The sequence below is a fragment of the Plenodomus lingam genome (assembly GCF_022343315.1).
Source record: "Plenodomus lingam strain CAN1 chromosome Unknown scaffold_20, whole genome shotgun sequence".
NCBI classification, from domain to species: domain Eukaryota; kingdom Fungi; phylum Ascomycota; class Dothideomycetes; order Pleosporales; family Leptosphaeriaceae; genus Plenodomus; species Plenodomus lingam.
Genome location: NW_027093974.1, coordinates 2,461,781 through 2,479,714, shown reverse-complemented (window position 1 = coordinate 2,479,714; position 17,934 = coordinate 2,461,781). Strand labels below are relative to the sequence as shown.

At 48.1% G+C, this 17,934-nt stretch overlaps 9 protein-coding genes across 9 annotated transcripts; 2 read left to right on the top strand and 7 right to left on the bottom strand.

Annotated features, from left to right (window-relative positions):
- Positions 1–322: 322 nt before the first annotated feature.
- On the top strand, positions 323–1,115 carry IAQ61_011888 (uncharacterized protein; the record flags this gene model as incomplete). Its single annotated transcript, XM_066099388.1, has 3 exons — positions 323–490; positions 584–755; positions 946–1,115. The coding sequence occupies 3 exons, from the start codon at positions 323–325 to the stop codon at positions 1,113–1,115; spliced, it is 510 nt and encodes a 169-aa protein (XP_065950907.1).
- A 375-nt stretch (positions 1,116–1,490) lies between these two features.
- Positions 1,491–1,996, bottom strand: IAQ61_011887 (uncharacterized protein; the record flags this gene model as incomplete). The annotated part of the gene is made up of 2 exons (XM_066099387.1): positions 1,902–1,996; positions 1,491–1,769 (listed from the first exon to the last, which is right to left on the bottom strand). The coding sequence occupies exons 1-2, from the start codon at positions 1,959–1,961 to the stop codon at positions 1,491–1,493; spliced, it is 339 nt and encodes a 112-aa protein (XP_065950906.1). The 5' UTR covers positions 1,962–1,996.
- A 388-nt stretch (positions 1,997–2,384) lies between these two features.
- On the top strand, positions 2,385–2,746 carry IAQ61_011886 (uncharacterized protein; the record flags this gene model as incomplete). The annotated part of the gene is made up of 2 exons (XM_066099386.1): positions 2,385–2,556; positions 2,655–2,746. 2 exons carry the CDS (start codon positions 2,385–2,387, stop codon positions 2,744–2,746), a joined length of 264 nt encoding a protein of 87 aa, XP_065950905.1.
- Positions 2,747–3,207: 461 nt separating this feature from the next.
- IAQ61_011885 (uncharacterized protein) lies at positions 3,208–3,673 on the bottom strand (the record flags this gene model as incomplete). The annotated part of the gene is made up of 2 exons (XM_066099385.1): positions 3,208–3,213; positions 3,260–3,673. 2 exons carry the CDS (start codon positions 3,671–3,673, stop codon positions 3,208–3,210), a joined length of 420 nt encoding a protein of 139 aa, XP_065950904.1.
- An 864-nt stretch (positions 3,674–4,537) lies between these two features.
- Positions 4,538–5,227, bottom strand: IAQ61_011884 (uncharacterized protein; the record flags this gene model as incomplete). The annotated part of the gene is made up of 1 exon (XM_003844416.2): positions 4,538–5,227. One exon carries the CDS (start codon positions 5,225–5,227, stop codon positions 4,538–4,540), a length of 690 nt encoding a protein of 229 aa, XP_003844464.2.
- Positions 5,228–5,630: 403 nt separating this feature from the next.
- On the bottom strand, positions 5,631–5,948 carry IAQ61_011883 (uncharacterized protein; the record flags this gene model as incomplete). The annotated part of the gene is made up of 1 exon (XM_003844415.2): positions 5,631–5,948. The coding sequence occupies one exon, from the start codon at positions 5,946–5,948 to the stop codon at positions 5,631–5,633; it is 318 nt and encodes a 105-aa protein (XP_003844463.2).
- A 2,177-nt stretch (positions 5,949–8,125) lies between these two features.
- IAQ61_011882 (uncharacterized protein) lies at positions 8,126–8,857 on the bottom strand (the record flags this gene model as incomplete). Its single annotated transcript, XM_003844414.2, has 1 exon — positions 8,126–8,857. One exon carries the CDS (start codon positions 8,855–8,857, stop codon positions 8,126–8,128), a length of 732 nt encoding a protein of 243 aa, XP_003844462.2.
- A 750-nt stretch (positions 8,858–9,607) lies between these two features.
- Positions 9,608–11,188, bottom strand: IAQ61_011881 (uncharacterized protein). Its single transcript, XM_003844413.2, has 3 exons — positions 10,518–11,188; positions 10,321–10,461; positions 9,608–10,251 (listed from the first exon to the last, which is right to left on the bottom strand). The coding sequence occupies exons 1-3, from the start codon at positions 10,660–10,662 to the stop codon at positions 9,968–9,970; spliced, it is 570 nt and encodes a 189-aa protein (XP_003844461.1). The 5' UTR covers positions 10,663–11,188; the 3' UTR covers positions 9,608–9,967.
- A 2,044-nt stretch (positions 11,189–13,232) lies between these two features.
- Positions 13,233–17,542, bottom strand: IAQ61_011880 (uncharacterized protein). The gene is made up of 3 exons (XM_003844411.2): positions 17,149–17,542; positions 14,477–17,084; positions 13,233–14,329 (listed from the first exon to the last, which is right to left on the bottom strand). Exons 1-3 carry the CDS (start codon positions 17,363–17,365, stop codon positions 14,245–14,247), a joined length of 2,910 nt encoding a protein of 969 aa, XP_003844459.2. The 5' UTR covers positions 17,366–17,542; the 3' UTR covers positions 13,233–14,244.
- Positions 17,543–17,934: the final 392 nt, after the last annotated feature.

Sequence of the window (17,934 nt, the reverse complement as noted above, 5' to 3'; positions counted from 1 at the left end):
GTGGGATGGTGGTGGCCAATCGTGTGCGTGGTAGGAGAGGCTATGAATATTCTACTAGTGGGTTGGGTGTTCGTGTTGGATCTTGTGTGGTTGCAACTTTTTCTTGGAGTGTTTTTGCGAACCAGAGTTTTAGGAGAGTGATTTGTATAAAATCATTTGGATGTTTTCAGGATTGCTTCCACTTTCGTCTGGTGTTATTCTCATCGACAGATGCCTTCATCGCCTTCCATCTCATGCGCTCGTAGCTTCAAGCACATATCACCACTACATTCCCTTTCTCTTCACACCAAGCTCTTCAACCAAATCCAAGTTTCTCCTTAAAATGCCTTCATGTATGCTTCCCTTTTTGAGGACCATATATCCTCCTGAAAGTTTCCCAAATCCTCCTGAGCCACATTACAATCACAACCCGCGCTGTTACCATCCAAGCTGCCGCCCCACCCAAGCACAACTGTCCGAAGAGGTCAAAGATTGGCCATGGATCCCCGTGGTATGGATGGAAGATTGTTGCTCTTGCTGGGTGCTTTCAAGGGGGAGGTGGCGGTTCCTCGTTTGTGGCTCGGTGCCGTGTCCACCGATACAGACACTGCCCTCCTGCAGTTTTTGTTGGAAGAGCATCCGGAATGAGGTGCCAACAATGGCAAAGGAGGGGCAACCGGATGATCTCAAGACCTTGGAGAAGAGGTTCAATCGCGAGCCCGTGGAGGGTACCGCGCCCGAGCTGATCAGGCCCTATGAGCAAATGGCGGAAATGGGTAAGGCTCCAGTCTGTGGATTTTGCTTCATTTGTTGACGGAATATCAGTTCGATGGTTGAAGCAGGGCCAGATAAAGGTCTCAAGTGACAGCCAAAGCATGGCTGCAGGTGAGCAGTCCGATCGCGACAGGTGTGAGTTCCCCTTCTAATATTGACAGATGGTACGGCTTTTGCTAACCACTGCATCAGGTCAACGCTGCTACCCCGAAACTCCGTCCTTCTCCACGGCTGTGGTCAGCTCGGAGAGCACTCTCGTTGCTACGCCAGACTTCTATGCCGATGTTTCGCGCTCTTCTAACACTGATGATGCCCCCGGATATTTGACGCCTGAAATTCTAGACGAGGATTGTCGCGATTGATTGAGAATGCTTCGCGCATTGTTGTTTTGCAATGTTCAATGTTCAAACATGGGTTGGCAAGTTTTCCTTTTTCCGCATTAGTCCTGGGTTTTGGCGGACGGGCCCGTCTTTAGTCTCATACCGGTATCGATTGGGTAATGCATCAACTGGGGCTTGTTTTCACACACCGTCTGGTGTTTCCACCATGATTGCCATTGTCACGAGACCCAGTCGCAACCGTTATCGCGTGAGGCCTGAGCCGAAGTTCCCGGGAATACGGTGTATCTTCCAAAATGCGATAATGTCCGACCGAGACAGGGCGGCAGGCCTTGATGAGCTGTTCACAATGGACCACGCGGCATTCTTCGCAATGTACCGGGACATCCGTGAAACTGGTTACCCGCCGTGCGCTGGGCAAGAGGATCCAACCCATACGACTTTTTCAATCACCTCGTGTCGACCATAGTAGGCGCAGCGGTCAATGGAGTGGATGTGATATATGCATCCGCAGACCGGAAACTTTTCAACCACCCGGAAACACATGTTGGGTGTAGAAATGCAATTGTTGGTGTAGAAGATGGGTTTCTGAAACAAGGAGAAATCAGGGTCCTGGATGAGGTAGACAAATTGAAATAGTGATGAGGTCGTAGACAGGGAACAACGGACAGCAAGGAACTATGTACTTTGTATATTTATCGGAGGTGCACCCAGTGGTAGGCACCCTTTAGCATCCTCGAAGGCTACAGCGGTCCGATTAGAAGGTTGAATTACGAATCAAGACGTGAGAAGCATTCTAAGTATACCTACCTTTCCATCTGTTCCGGACGTTGAGTATATCTCAAATGGACAGCCGGCGAGGAGCATCATTGGTGTGTTGTGAACGAATGGCAGTGGGCGGCAACCTCCAGCCGCATTCCGCGAGTCGAAGATCAGCCATGAAGTTCAAGCCACATAGGGCGATGTTGTACTTTAGGAAGTTCAGCTCCAGGCATGGCTCTAGGCGTGGCTCTAGCCATCGCTCTAGACATGGCTCTAGACATATCCCTTGGCAACCGAATCGTAGGCCGTCGATCCCATGCATGGGATTTGCGATTTCTCAGCCGCAGACGTTGCAGGTGGATCTTGCAAGCGGCTGTGGCGTATGCTCCGCTCCGTCTTCCACAGACTCTTGTCGAGTAAGATGGGCGGAAAAGTCGCGAGATATTGCGCTATTTGGCGGCAGTGCTGTCATAGCTACGGATGCGCTGGGAAGGGCAGTGTCACGGCCGAAGCTGCTGTCGACGATAGAGAATGTCTGAAATGGGCGTCACCGGGAATGGCACCGATCGAGCCCTGGATAATGGCGAAGCATTCGACAACAAGCTCGCTGCTGTTCAGGGTGCTCCAGGTCCCGACGCAAAGCGCGAGCGAAGCGGTGAATTGAGGAGAGAGAGTTGGGCACACATGGGTCACGCTAAGTTGAGTACGTCAGCCCTAAATACATACTACCAACACATTGAACGTCCGAGCCAGTCACGCCTGACAATCATGGCTCGAGGAAACTAAGATCGCTGGGAATAGGTTGCTTTTTCAAGCTTTATAGCCCGGCAGATGACCACCAAGGTTATGATTGCCGCGTGAAAGCATGTCTCCGTTGGGGCACATCTAGATAAGGCATAGCTGAAACTCCACTGTTCGGTAACATGCATCCGCCCAGCATAGTTGCCGTCCATACGTTATTCGTCCCAGTGAATGGCATTTGCCCAAATACGCTGGGTCCTCAGCCACAGGAGAGCGCGTTCATATTTGGTCGTTCTGATCGAGCAATTATAAAACAAGATATCTATTCTCTGATCTACCGGTATCATGCATCAGGTTTGGTCTCAGGAACACTGGCCTCAAGAACACTGCTTTCAGACCACCCTGAGACATTTGCTGCCGACATCCTATCTCTCGGTCAAAGTTGCTTTAAGACTCCTTATAAGCCCGACTAACACAAGCCCATCCTTTTTACTAACTGCTTTGCAATATAAAATAAGCCCCTTGCATGACCATTCCGTCCTCTCACTCTCGAACCTGGGATCCCCAGCAACACAAGCTTCAAGATACTTTATGGCCGCAAGAAAATCTGTGCTCAAATCTGTAACGCACGTCGATTTATTGAATAGATAACAATTCGGATGTACAGTAATTAAGTCCATACTAGTACCCTGCGGCATGTTGTTCAGGATGGCCACAACGTCGCTGTTCTTTTCCTTGAAAGCTCGATAAGAGAAGAGCTCGTCACCTGACGCATTGTAAAAGGTCTCCCTTCTTGGAACGAAGGGATGTCCGAGTTCTCCCGCCAGATTAAACATCTGCTCCGCTGCTCTTGAATCCGATTTGATTTTGGACAGGATTTTTCTTCCGGCGAGTGATCGATCGCGGGTCGAAGTGGTATACGGGCCACTTAATTCATCTGGCTCGTCGAATCCTGGCTTGTAAAATGCTAAATGCCATAGATTCTTCGCATTCAGCTCCGTGTTAAAGCGCAGACGGGTCAAAATTAAAGTTTCCACGTCCACTTGAGCAATGTGATCATAGTTCTCGAAGACGTTCATTGTTGGGCCACTGGGTTGGTTTCGATGGTCCTGTGATTCTCAAAATGATATTTCATATGGATCAATCGGTAGTGAATTTGCTGGGGGTGCTGAAGACCTTTCTTATATGCGAAGAGTGGATGACTCGTATATATCGTAGTGCCATTGTGCTCATGATTAACACATGTAAATTGCTCGGCGTCACAAGCTCTTCGACGTATTGTCGTGTCATACCGTGATACAGTCCGCTGGTGACTGTATTTGTGGGCGTGGGCGTCATTCAGATTGTGTCACAAACCTGTTGTCATGTTACTCATAGTTACGTTCCTCTTAGCTGTATCCAGTCACGGTCATTCGTAACTTGAGGCTCAATTCAGGATCAAACTTACTCACGCACTGTCATAGATTTTTTTATCGCGTGCTTGATGCTTGAGAACCGTCACCCATTTGCCAATACTCAATCTTTAAGCATTTGAAGACTTTTGCTCCACAATCTTGGCTTCAAAATACTAGAACCATGGCCATTAGGGCTACTCACACTTCCAAACGAAAGTACTAGTGTGTTTATATCTAAATGTTTACACATTAGAAGTACTGCTGAGTTGTTTTATTGCAACGTATAGCGTACGCATGCTTTTGTTTGGACACAGAATTAACACTATCACGTACTTCAATTTTGATCTCTGTTTGGCTCGTGCAAGACTTTGGCATCATTGGTTTGTTGTGGTTGTGGAAAATTTGGGTCGGTCCGAGAGCCTTGACACATTGTGTGCTAAACTCTGTTGATGACACCACATATGAATCTTCAATGCTCAATAATGCACCAATTATTATATGCCATTGATCTCGAATAAATGTTCCAGTTCCTCGGAAAGGAGTCATTCTTCAAGCCTCCAATTTCCGAATATCTGTCAACCTACTAAGCGGCAGCGCTTTAACCTGCCTAATCTGTCCCTTTATTTCCAGGCCAGTGTTACCGTCTTTCGCTTCGGCCTTTATGAAACCTTCTGCCCGTGCGAGTTGATAGAAGTCTACGCTCTTTACATCCATTTTGTGCTCTTTGGAAATCTCTAAGAGACGGCCTAAAAGAAAATTGTAGTCATGGGATGTCTCATACTGCTCTATGTTCAAGTCATTGGGACCCGAAACAGTGCAAAAAAGGACCAATAGATCCAATTCTTCTCGCCGTTTGATGAGATTCAGCGAGTATGCAATATTCTTGTTCATTTCCTCAACTGCTTTGAATGTGAACAATACTTTGCCGTCTTTCGAGATCACCTGTCGCGTTTCGGCGGGGAATATATGACCCATTTCCTTTCTTATGTCCCCAAGTTGATTTGTAACTTCCCCGTAGCTAGGATACAGCGAACACAATTCTGTGATCGCGATGTCGCAGTCGTTCTGTGAGTACAGATAAGGACCATTGATTTGGATTGGGAATCGGTAGCTCTTGGACTGTGTTTCTTTGCATTCCAAGTGTGTAATGTGTAGGTGTACTAGTTGAGTGGGATTGCCGTAAGTATCCTGGGCGCGATTGGCTATCCATTTGGGGGTTTCTTCGTGATTGGCTGACATGGTAGATTATGGGACGGATATCAGTGGGTACTGCAAATAAGCTTGTTTGATATTAAAGTATCTTTCCTGTGTTGTGGCGGGTGTTGAAGGACTGCCAAAGTGATTCTATGGATGCTTTTATATATCTCACTACAAGCAGTCACATACACTCAAGGGGCATCTCAGTCATTCCCCATGCTCTCGGTGCCCGAGAGTTGACTATGATATTTCATTCTCTTCGTCTTACATGTTGGTCTTGAGTGTCTGACAGTGTCGAAGCGAGGTGTCGCAGACGCAATTGACTCCGTCCAAGAGTAATATGGTTATGACTCGGTAACAACGACACCTACAGGAAACGTCAGAGATCGGGTAGACATTTCGTCCTTACTTCGCTCTCATTGGACATGTACCTCAACTTGAGCACTCACAACCGAACAGTATCAACGCATGTCACTTTACTGGCCCAATCATAAGCTTTTCCAGATATAATCGTACCCTTTTGTCTTTGTAAATCCGTAGCAACTGCATCGGCATCATCAACGTGTAGAGAAAATTTAGTTGTGATACTGCAAATGACTGTGGTGAACCGGCCGATAGATTTTGCCATCTTCTCAACATTGCTAAAATGCGCACTCGAGTCACAATCAAGGCTCTTAGCCTCATCACCGAGTATGTTTTCCAGATTTTGTGGCTCATCAAAACTGCACACACCTGGTTCCAAGGAGTATGTCAAATGAGTCATTTCTTGTCAAGTGCATGCCCAGCAGAAAATCGTAATATGCGGTGAAGGTAGGCCCCTGACCCCTGACCCCTGCATGAATCTATTCTCCTTCCCCACACTTGGGTCAAAACAACGACAGGCCGTCGTGCAGTTGAGAGAGACTCTGTGCAATTGAATCTCTTCGATTCATGAGAAAGACTCCTTTTCCTTCAATTCTGCCTTGTGAGCCCGAACGTCCATCCTACACCCATTATTGTATTTCACCAGGATATCTATCGGCGATTACGCACTCATCTCTGAACGCAAATTCAACACGCCAAGTACCTTTCCTCATATCAGCATTGATCTCCATGCTGCAAGGTAATCCTAGCATGGCGCAGTTTTACCGTTGGCGTGATCGCACACTGCCCTCCTTGGAAGCCGCGTTCAAAATCCCCAATGTTCAGGTTGTGTAAGAGGATATAATTGGCTTTCGACGATTGTGATTACAAATTGCTGCCTAACTATGAAACTCACAGCATCAAAATGCCGCTTTCCTGATACAATCTAAATGAAGAGAATCCTTCTGCGTATGGTGGGCTTTGCACATCCATTTCTCTTCTCGCAGAGTGATTTTGGGTAATTGCATCTGTCTTGAAGTTGGTATTACCAGCCTTATAGTCCTTTACACTCTTTATGGTTGTTTTTTGATCGAAGAATGTCGTGTATATTAGCTTGGTGGCATCTCCAGGAGCATTTGCGTGTTCGATGACAGCATAGCGATCTTCGCGCTCATCTGCTGTTGATCTATTTTAAAATATCTGCATGTGTTTGCTATGCTCCAGAATCCTGATGTCGGAAAAACACTCTTCATGATTTTCACTTGAGATAATCGTTTTTCCAAGCATGTATATGTGATGCTATTTGTCGATGAGGTCAAGGAGCTTGTCTTTTGCGAATCGCGTTTTTTACTTCACATTGTAAGTGGAAATTTCCACGCATGCCCTATTGTAGATTTGTAAATCCTAAAGTGTATCGTCCAAGTGCCGACCTAAAACTCAAACGTATCGTGTTCTCCTTAACCTCTGTAATACCATAGTAGCTATACATTGCGAGAAAATTATATTCTATTAGACACATGTTAAGATATGCCTACTTGTCGCTCTTCGCATATCTTCATCTACAAATGCATGTGCATCATGTAGAACAACGTATAGTACACTTACAATCCCAGTCATCATCCAAGTGTTAAGTACTCACTAAAATTTGGGTCGTATTCAGAGTCAGAGAATCATGTATGGTACTCTGAATCACCTGCCTCAAAGACAGCAATATTATTCCGCCATGAGCATGTTACACTCGGTTTGGACTGGATTTCATAAGACAGACTATGTGTAGAGCTGGATTGGACAAGCCCCATTTTTACTAGTATATTCATTAGGCTAGATCAATATCTTAACAGATACAGTTCATTAGATGACCACATTCCTTCCACCTGGGAACTATAAAGTAGTATGATGTGTCTTAATTGAGTTATTCAATCAAGCAAAGCAGAACTCGTGTATGCTCAAGTTGACTGGTAATTAAAGCAGAATATTTTCTTAAGATGCATTTGCAAATGCTTTAAGTCACCACAGTTTCCCTGCGGTTTCCCTGATACTATTGCTTCCTGATATCTGATTTAAGTGAAGTACTGTATGTATGCTAATGGCCATAAAAATCCTAATACAGATCTTTGACAAGTATTCAGTCTTTCGCAAGACGCACTACTCAGTTCGGAGTTGTCTAACATCCCCAGTCACACCTGTAGGAGCATTTGGTAATTGCATTTGAACCTGACAACATGCTCACAGGTGCAACTCTTCAAACATGGCATGAGTCTTAATCAAGATAGATACTAGCCAAATCCTTTTAGGGTTGAGATATGCGATCACTCAAGAGAGACCAAAAAAGATTTTGACCCGGATTTCTGGCAAATCACGGTACCATAATTACCACATGAGGACCTCGACTTCTCTTGAATCAACAATGGCTTATATATCACCAAATGGACATTTCAAACATACCGCAAACTACGGCTGACGTCATGAAACACATGAATATTCACCTAATTATCGATTTTGACATTTTCTATATCAAAACATTACATTTTGAGGGACCTCAAAATCAATAGACACTAGGGAATAGATATCAATCTACTTTAATACCACCCGGCACACTCAGGAAGTTGTGTCTGTTTCGGAGAAAGGCACCCTCTTCCTCTCCTCCAAAGTCGCCTGGAACATCGTGATATGTCCAGTCCTGAGTTCCCGAATAGATGCTGGAATAATCAGGCACCATCCGGGAACCATATCCCCATATTTGAGTATGAAACTGCCGGATCCTTGGACACCCGAAAGCACATTTATCAGGTAATCCTTCGCCTTGTTCAAATCAATGAAAGAGCATGGGCGCCCAAATTCCAAGTCGTCTTTTGTCTCGTTGGTGCTGGTCGACCGCACAAGATATATAGTCTGTGTCGTACCCTCGTCAAGCTGGTTGATCAATGTTGCTACTACTGGGTTCTTTTCATAAATAGTTGTGTATATACATCTCTTTGCGAGGTACTCTTCAACGTTGCTACATGATGTGCGAACATCTGCAACTGGCACTTCCTCAACCTCGCCAAATAAACAGTCTATCAGAAAGGGATGGCCTGCAGATTCGATCTTTTCGTCGAGTTTGGATAGTGCATATGGGTTGTTTTTGGCCTTGACCGCTTCTCGAAGTTGTTCAGTGGCCTTTGCTTGGCCGCTTGGGGACGAGGTGAAGGGACCAAATGAGATCTCTTTCTTTTCCATAGTAAGCAGAAGATAATAGATATATTCCGGTGAGAGAGGCGGTGGAGGAAGCGGTGGGCTCGATGGATTCAGCAAATTATGCTTTGGTGACTGAGGCATCATGTTCTGCATCTTTATGGTTTATGTTCCAGGGTATGAAGAAGATGGTGGATGTTTTCGACAGTACGCTCACTCTTCTGTGATTGCGCAGTACAGCATGGGAAACTTGTGGACTATATATACATAAACCACAGAGCAAAACAGTCACCATACCGTGATTCATGCCCAAGAATCAGTCACCAAGCACATACTCATAGACACTTCTGAATGACATCATACCGCACACGCAGATACCTTTCGAGTCCTATCATGACACTGTGCAATTTGAGTCAAACCAGTCAACGACTTCGTCTTCGACATCAAAGCGCGTGAGTGTTATCAGACACAAATTTAATCAACTCTTTCAACTTTGTCATTCCATGATATGAAGGTCAAAAAGCACTACCGACGGTTAAGTAAATCACAATGATGACATCTCCTACACCCGACACATGCACAACCCTCCGGCCACCACGCGGAGACTCACCAAGATATTTGTCACCCATAGGTATTCCCCGTCCTGTCATACACCTTATAATCCACTCAGCCAAAAGCCCCACTTACATAGAAGTCACTGTCCCACTCTCCACACTTCCTCCTAAACACCAAGCCCCACCCGATTTCTAATTCAAACTTCTTCACAAGCATCACGATGCCCTCGTAAGCCATAACGCCGGATCGCACGGCACCCGCCATGCGCGGAGCTTAGTTATGGACGGCCCGAGTCGGGCCTCTGCTAGCTAGTTGCACCGTGCACGAGCTACGGCAATGGTATTAACTTTGCAGTTTAGATGTAAGCGCGGGAACCCGGATGTGTGACTACATAGTAAAGGAAAGGAATGGTAAGTAGGCTCAGAAAAAAAAATGAAGTGAACCTTGTTTGCATTTATTCAGTCGTGCCCATCAGCATAACGCCAGTCTATGTTGCGAAAGACCAAAGGTACAAAAAATAGAGTATTACGTGCATTGTTCATAATCATATCCGAATAATGCCTCAAGCCGCTGACCTATCGATGCATCCCCATTCATATAAAGAGAAAAAAACTCATGCTTGAGATTCTACTCATGCCCCGGCCCATCCAGGTCCATCTCTGCACCCCTCTGAACTCCTGGCTTAAAAACATAATTTCAGCATGTTGTAATTTACAACATTCCAAGAGCGAAACCCAGAGCACCGAGTCCAAGAGCAGCACCAGCCTGGAGACCAGAAGCAGCGTTGGTAGTTTGCTGAGGGGGAGCACTGGTTGCAGCACTGGCGAGGGTAGTGGTCATGACGACACCACCAGAGGTAGTGGTAACGACAGCGCCGCCAGTTGGAGTGGGAGCAGACATGTTACCGCCGATTGACTGCATAATGGAGCTGGCAGTGGCAGCGGGATTGAAGGAAGCAGTTGTGAAGCTGCAGCGGGAGAGGACCTCACGAACATCTGTACAGGTCTGTTAGTTGGATGCTTGACGACAGAGCAATTTTGGCTGCTAGGGAGGATCGTGCTTACCATTGACGTCGGGGACAATGTCGTCGTTGTCGTCGTCAACGTCAGGACGCTGGAATTGGGCGACGCAGGCATCGCAGGCAGGGATCATTGTGTTTGCGCCGGGTGCTCTGCAGACGCAGTCGAGTTCAGCAGGGTCGTTCTCTGGGGTCCCGATTAGTATCCATGATCTCGGGTATGGTTCTGAGATGTGAACATACCGTTTCTGTTGTCGCAGTCTCTGGCAAGTGTGACTACTGGAGCACAGATGGCTGTGCACTCCCTGGGGATGTCGTCTTGACCGATGTCCTGAGCGGCAACGAGGGCGGCAAGAGCCGAAACAATGGCGAGCTTCTGGAAGAGCATGTTGGCGTTCTAGGGTCGGACTGATTGAGAGATTTGTGGGTTATTTGAATGGAGCGTTGATGTTGTGGTCGGTAAATGTCGAGATGTGATGATGTGATGATGATGGTGTCTGTCTGGTGCTTCGGCCCCAGACTTATACTGCCTTCGGTGAACCATGATCGCCAGCAGTGTGGTGCCACATCCAAGCATGGTCAAGATTTGATGGGCAGGGCCATTGCAGACACATCCAGTCAGAGTCACGCTGGTGCCATTTTCTGTCGTGAGCGTCGCAAGCATCGCGGTGTTTCGTGACGGCGCCAAGCATTGGCATTATGCCCGGGATTTGGTAACGCGACAACTGTCCAGCCAGTACAAGCCACAGAACACGCAGTCGGCTCAAGAATTCTGCGTGCCCATGGAGCGGTCTACGGCCTCTCCAAGACTCTGTCGGTGCAATTGTGGATGGTGAGAGTTTCCGACTGGTCCCTATCTCCAAGTGGCACGTGTTTTAGGTTGAAAGATCGACCAGGTAGATGAAGACCGGTGCGAGGCTATGCGACGCTTCGGCCGCTAATGCGGTAATGCCGCGACTTCTGGAGAAATTGGCGCTGGCAGGCTGGCAGCTGGGGAAGACCATTTCTTCGGTTTGACTTGCTCGACAACTGAGGCTGAGAGTGGTCTATGCTGACGCGCAAGCCATCACTGGGCATCGACAAGAGACGCGTAGCTTACACTTGGTATGCAAAGCCTCATTCAGTCTTCCTACTACGGCACACTTTGGCATCGACGCTCATCTCCCCAGTGGTATTATTAGAACACCACGTGTGAGTGATCATCCAGACGGACAGGCTGTGCAGCATCTACTACCTCAGTACATACACAGTATGTATGGATGGTGCAAAAGTCTCCCATCACCAAGGCCGATGAGCCACCGAAAGCAAACGCGTCACGACAAGAATTCCAGCTTTGATAAACGACTTTGCTGGCCATGGATCCATGAAGGTACAGCAGAAGGCAGAGTTCTGGAAATGCCGGGCTGACGTCTTCTCGTGCAACCTGCTTTTTGCTGGATTGGCCGTGCTTGCCATGGTCTACCCGTCAGGTCCGTCAAAGAGAAGAACAGCATCTCGTCAAATGGAATGAGACAACGATCATCAGTCCGCAGCCGGAACGTGGCTGATGATGAGGGGTTCAATCGCAAGCTTACGAGGCTGTACTCTGCACACGACAGGTACCTGACTCTGCCCTCCTGTACCAACACGCATGTCCACGACCAGCCAGCCGCGTCACAAAGCTCGTCCTACCGTTGAGTAGGTACAGCGGAGCCGCGTCGAACGTACCTAGCTCCAGTTGACTATGTACACACCATAGCCACAACCGCATCAAAAATAGTTCTAAAAACAAGGAAACGCCCAACTAGATCCCGTCCAAACTTGGCGTTGTAGAATCACACTATGTAGTATGAACGGAACCAAGCAAGGCTTTGCACAAAAAGACACTTCATTCCGATCCGTGCACGTACACCGCAACCTGTGCTGACGTGACAAAATTTCCGTCCGTGTTGACCGGCCGTTCAGCTGGCAAGTACCTGCCCAGAGTACCCCGAGGTACCGTAAGCAGATTGAATATACTACGGCAGTACTATAAGGCAGCGGTAGTAAAACGACCTTCATGAGCCATCGGAAGGCTCGGCATCCAAAACCCTCTCGATACGTGCAGGATCGCCGAGGAACAGGCGGAGCAGTCGTACGCTGCTCTTACATGCAATTCGTGAGTGAGAGTGGGGCTTCTGGATCATGCCAAGCAGGGAGACTTTCCAGTAGCGTACTGTGTATGTGACATGAGTACGTCTTCTTACACAGTCGCGTCATCTACTGTCAGAGAGACAACTATAATCAATTGGAGCCTCTATAGTAGGAGTCCTCGTACTGCAAAGAAGAGCCCGGATACCCTCCCATGTACTTACCAGTCACTACGGTAAAAAATTGTTTACTGTAGAATGGTACGCTAGGGGTTTACTATATAGGTGTAAACTGACCTCGTGTATACCTGTAAATAGGTTTAAAGTGGTGGTTTACTTTATTATAGGTGGTTTAAATTAAGTATAAAAAGTAGTTTTATATCTATTATACGCTATAATACCTAACTAAGACTAAAAGGGGTAGAAAAGATTAGCTTCACGCTATACGCACATATGACATAATAATAAGTCATGATATTTTTACTAGTAGGAGGTGGTGATAATAGAGGTGGTGATAGAGGTGGTGATAGAGGTGGTAGTAGAGGTGGTGATAGAGGTGGTAAAGAAGATTAAAGAAAGGAGGGGTAAAATACTTAAATAGTTAGTAGGAAACTAGTTATTACTAATACTAGTAGATTAATAGAAGTAGAAATAAAAGTAGTTTACTTTTGTGGAATACATAGTATAATAAACCCTATTTAGGTTTACTTCTTCTACCTAAACCACTTCTTGGTCTACTTTAGATAAATATGGCTACTGTAAACCGGTTTTGTACTGTAGTGAGTCCTGGTATGAAAAAATGTCCGCCACTAAATGTTCTATCTGCAATGTCCACTGCCCTACCCGACAGCCCCTTCCGACGAAATCAGGTCGAATTCATAACAATACCAGCATCCTATCCTAGCAAGATGTCACTCATTCGCACATGTGCCGGCGCACGTGATATCATACACTACTTACAGTTATCTCAATCTACCGGTATGCCCATGGAACCACAGCTTTTGATAAACCCCAGCCCTCATGGTACAAAACCACACCCTCGGTAAACCACACGACCAACATATCATACCCGTACAATCCTAGAAAACACACATGAAGCCAACCTTTGTACGAAACGAAAAGCAAATGTTAGTATACACATGACGGCTAGAATGTCTTCCAAAACAGCGCCTATTTCACACTCGAATCAAAAGTGTCCCGGTTCCGCCCCCGCTCTCTGCTCCTCCACGCCCCCTTTTCCCCCCTCCTCCGTTCTCCGCTCTCCGTCCACGCTCTACAACCGCCCCCCCGCTCCTCTCTCCACCCACATCCCCGCACATCTCAACTCCCCGTCCTCACTCAGACATCACAAAATCCCCATGGGCTGCAAAGCCGGCGCGTGTTGGTTGTATTCAATAAAGCTAGGCCGCACAACGCACAAAGGATAAGACAGGGTGAGGGAAGGGAGTCTGGGATGGGTAATGGGTAATAGGTAATTGCACATTGCACATCGCACATCCAACACGAACATCAACACGCACACATCTCCATCTCCATCTCCATCACCCGCCAAGATAAACTACGCCCGCCACCTACAAACACACAGCCCACAGCCCACAGCCAGCATCCTTACCACCAAACAACCATGATACAGAACCACCAAGCAAACCCCTCACTCCCCAGTCACAGAACACATAAAAGCAACAACCCAACCAACTTCCCCAACCCTCGAAGCCCGCGCTCAAACCGAACCTTTGCAGCCTCTCCTTGTGCTAGACTGGGGTTATATTGAATGGTCTAAAACGGCGGGGAAGGAGGGGGGAGCTATGTAGGCGACGACCTCCCACTCTGAGGACGTCTAAATTGGGTTGCTTGGGCGGATTTCACAGCGCCCACTCGGCCTTATCATCCGTCGGCCTGATGAACGGCTCATCGATCAATTTGACCGCCATTTCACCACACAAGACACTGTGGGTTGTTAGTTAGCGCATGCATCTCCCTCTGTGTCTCTCTGTGCACAAGTAGGCCGCAGTAGAAAAATGCCAGGTAGGTGAAAGCAAAAGTAAAGACAAGAAGAAAAGGAAATGGGAAAAAGAAACTAAAAAAAAAACTCACCAACTCCCCCCAACCAAAGCATCCAACTCCCTCACCACCTTCTCCCTCCCCTTGCCCATCCTCACCCCCTTCAACACCTCAACCTGCAACTCCTGAATCCGCTTCCCACGCGCCACGCCCGCAAGCTCCACCACCCGCTTAGCCAGACAATCGCTATGAAACGCATGCTGACAGGGAAACACAAAGAACTGACGGGCAAGCAGCGGCAGGCCACAGAGAAAGCACTTCTCCCCGGGCTCGACAATCGCATACCGCTGCTCGAGCGCCTTGATGTCCTGCTTGATGTGCGCCGCCGTCTGCTCGGAATCGTCCATTTCCGTCTTGAGGGCGTCGATTTTCCGACTATAGTCCTCGAGCGCCGCGCAAATCTCCTCCTTGAAGTCGTCGATGACGACAAAGTCGGGAAAAAAGGGAATCAGGTCTTCGATGCGGAGGAGGTCGACGCGGCGCAGGAATTCAATCGCCGTCTTGATGCCCGAGGACTGCGAAATCACCTTCTTGGCGATGGCGAGCCACAGCTTCTTGCGCAGCGCCGGCGTCGTGTGCGAGCGGTCGGCGACGGTCGAGGCCAGGTCGATTTCGTCGTATTTGAGGGCGAGGTCGACGGCTTGGGCGTATTGTTGCATGGAGCTGTAGATATGGACGCAGGATTGGACGCGCTTGTGTTGGATGCAGAGGCGCAGGGCGAAGTCGGCGTCGTAGTTTTGCTCGTGGGCTTGGGATTGACCTTCAAGGTAGGCTAGTAATGCGGATTCATCGGTCGTGGGGTGGGAGGCGTAGACGGAGATCAGAGTGTTGTGGATAGCAGCATCTGTAGAGTTGCGTTGGTTGATTTCGAAGAGGAGGTAGCGGACCGCTTGGTTCTGAGAGAGCGGAACTTTGGTATGGTTGTTGTAGCTCAAAAAGGCCGGGATGAGTTTCTGTGCGTCAAAGTTGGAGTGTCGCATCATTATATCGACGAGTTCAACGGGGACCTGTCCCATCAGCACACTGCTGTACTTGTAGAAAATTTCGGGGTCGGTCTGTTTCTTGAGCACATTCAGAGACTCCGCCCATCGCTCTCGTTGTATCCAGTACGAGAGCACGTAGTTGTAGTCGTTAACGACAGTAGCGAAGTAGAGTAATTCTTCTTCCCGCCCGTGGCTGCTGATGATGTCGTACACCGTCTTACGATCAAGATCCGCCTTGTACTTGGTCACAAAATCCTGATACTCCTTTCGGATGGCGGACAACTGATCGTGCGTCTCTGCCGTGTTCATGCTCTCCGACAATTCAGCCCTCGTGGTTATTGTGTCGTCGAGGATATTGAGCTTCGCCATGTACAGTTCAATCAACCAGGTAGCCACCATCGTTCTCTGCATGATGGAAGACTTTTTGAGTGTTGACAATTTCGTGAGCAAGTACTTGCGCAAGGCGTCCTGCTCGCCGTTGTCGATGAAAGTGAGAGCCACTTGTTCAAAAGGCTTTGTGCTTCGGCCATATACTGCGGCAGCCTCCATGTACTGCCCCTTGCCCACCAAGTAGTCACCAGAAGCCGTTGCAACTGCGTCCTTTTGTGCAGAGGTCTTGGCGTACTGTGAGGCAGCCTCAAACTGCTGCGCCTTGAGCATGATTTTCCAAATGTCCCTGTTCTCATCCGTGACGACGACTTCAAAGATCTCTTGTGTAGTGAATAACCAGTAAGTGTTCTTCTTCAGATCTGCGACAAGACCTAACGCGCTCTGTCCAGGCTCCAACACATTCTGGTCAAGCACGATTGTATCATCGAGGCGATTGACTGCCACTATCCGCCCTTCAACAAGCTGGAGGATGTGCCATTGACTCAAGATCATGGATGTGACTGCTTCTTGTGTTCTCCGCGTCCGTCCACTTGCAGTCTGCGAAGGTGGAATGTGTGATCTAGGCAGCAACTTCGAGTCTGCCAGAACTTTGCTGCCAAGTTCAGACGCATCCTGCGTGAGGTATAGCTTGCCGTGCAATACGCCCTGCGAGGTGAGCCAGCCGAATATCCGCTCTTGGTTTGCATTCTCCATGTGTGGATGATCCTGGCTCTCAGGAGAGACAGCGAGAAGCGAAGGGGCAGTCGAGGCTACATTCGGAATCTCGTGTACCGTCGCCGACTCGCTCTCAAACAGTCTCGTGAATATGGAACCGCTACCCTCTGAGCCCTGGCGTCCGACCTTGCCTGCAAAGTGTAAGAAAGTCGAAGGTGTCGCAATGATGACTCGCCGTAGATCTGCTCTTCCTGGGATGATATCTGTCCACAAACCAGTAATTGGGCCATCGTTGGTCCTGTATACGCTCTTAAGGTATCGCTCCTCTCTGCGGTAGAATTCAGACGAGGGCTCAATGTACACTTCATAGACATTTCCGTCTGAGGCTCCGACCAGAATCTCGCGCGTCGATGCTGTCGGCTGGGATGGATTCCAACAAATGCTGTCTATCACGACACCCTTGAGACGAGAGAGTGGCTTTGGTGTTCGTGATTGTGTGTGTAGATAGTAGTTCTCAGCGAGCGTAGTAGTGATGATCAAGTGCGAGGCGGAAGGGTCCAGGAAGAGGCGGCGAATGACCCCCACTTCTGAAGGTCTCTTCGGTAGGTCAATGTCTTATCAAGGTCAGTATTGGGCGCGTGGAGGCTTGTAGCAGTTTTGAAACATGGCTAAACGAACCATCTATGTCGGCGGGGCTATCGAGGTCTATCCGCAGTATGCGCCCGGTGGAAAGGGCCAATATGAGAACGTTGTTGGCAACAGCGGCAGCGACAAAGTCGGAGGAAATGTTGAACTGCAGCGTTACGCGCTCTATGTTGAACATGGGAAGCGACTCCTCTTCCTCCATATTACTCGTGCTCGGCGGAGCATATCCGCTCGACATGTCGTAGGCCATGACAGGCTTGAGGTCGGATGTCCTTGCTCTATCTGGGTCGCATGATCGTCGTGCGTAAGCCCAAGTTGCTTTCGCTGTGTGAGCCCGAGCGAAATCACTGAGCAGGTGGGAGCAGACCTTGAAGGCGACTTGGTGCTTTGGTTGTCACGCCAGTGGTGACGCCTAAGTTTGGAGCTTGGGCCTCGGCGATGCTGGAGATGCATTGGACATGGTGTGGCGTTACCTAACGACTGCAATCCATCATCAAAGTCACCGTCACAAACACAATTTCACTCTACAACGTCCCTTCGAGATGAACATCTACGTGGCTGAGTTCTGCAGGTTCTAAAGGAAAGGAAAAAAAAGTATCCGACATGAATAATCCAAGCAATTGTATTTCCCATATTGTTATAGAATAGCTGCCGTCCAACATAAGCCACCACCGATCTGCAAGGTGGATTTTGGACTACAGAAAGGTACTACATGGGTATCATTATTCGTAAAATCATTGCAAACAAGTAGTTGTCCATAGTGTCAAGTTCGACTTCCAATGCGCTGCTCCGGTATATTCAGAATACATCATAATGGCA

Coding starts and splice junctions, on each gene's coding strand:
- IAQ61_011881 (XM_003844413.2), bottom strand. CDS start 10,662: ATGCTCTTCCAGAAGCTCGCCATTGTTTCGGCTCTTGCCGCCCTCGTT. Junction 10,462..10,517: donor AGACTGCGACAACAGAAACG/GTATGTTCACAT, acceptor TCGGGACCCCAG/AGAACGACCCTGCTGAACTC. Junction 10,252..10,320: donor CATTGTCCCCGACGTCAATG/GTAAGCACGATC, acceptor AGACCTGTACAG/ATGTTCGTGAGGTCCTCTCC.
- IAQ61_011880 (XM_003844411.2), bottom strand. CDS start 17,365: ATGGCCTACGACATGTCGAGCGGATATGCTCCGCCGAGCACGAGTAAT. Junction 17,085..17,148: donor TAGCCCCGCCGACATAGATG/GTTCGTTTAGCC, acceptor GACCTTGATAAG/ACATTGACCTACCGAAGAGA. Junction 14,330..14,476: donor GCTTTGGTTGGGGGGAGTTG/GTGAGTTTTTTT, acceptor AACAACCCACAG/TGTCTTGTGTGGTGAAATGG.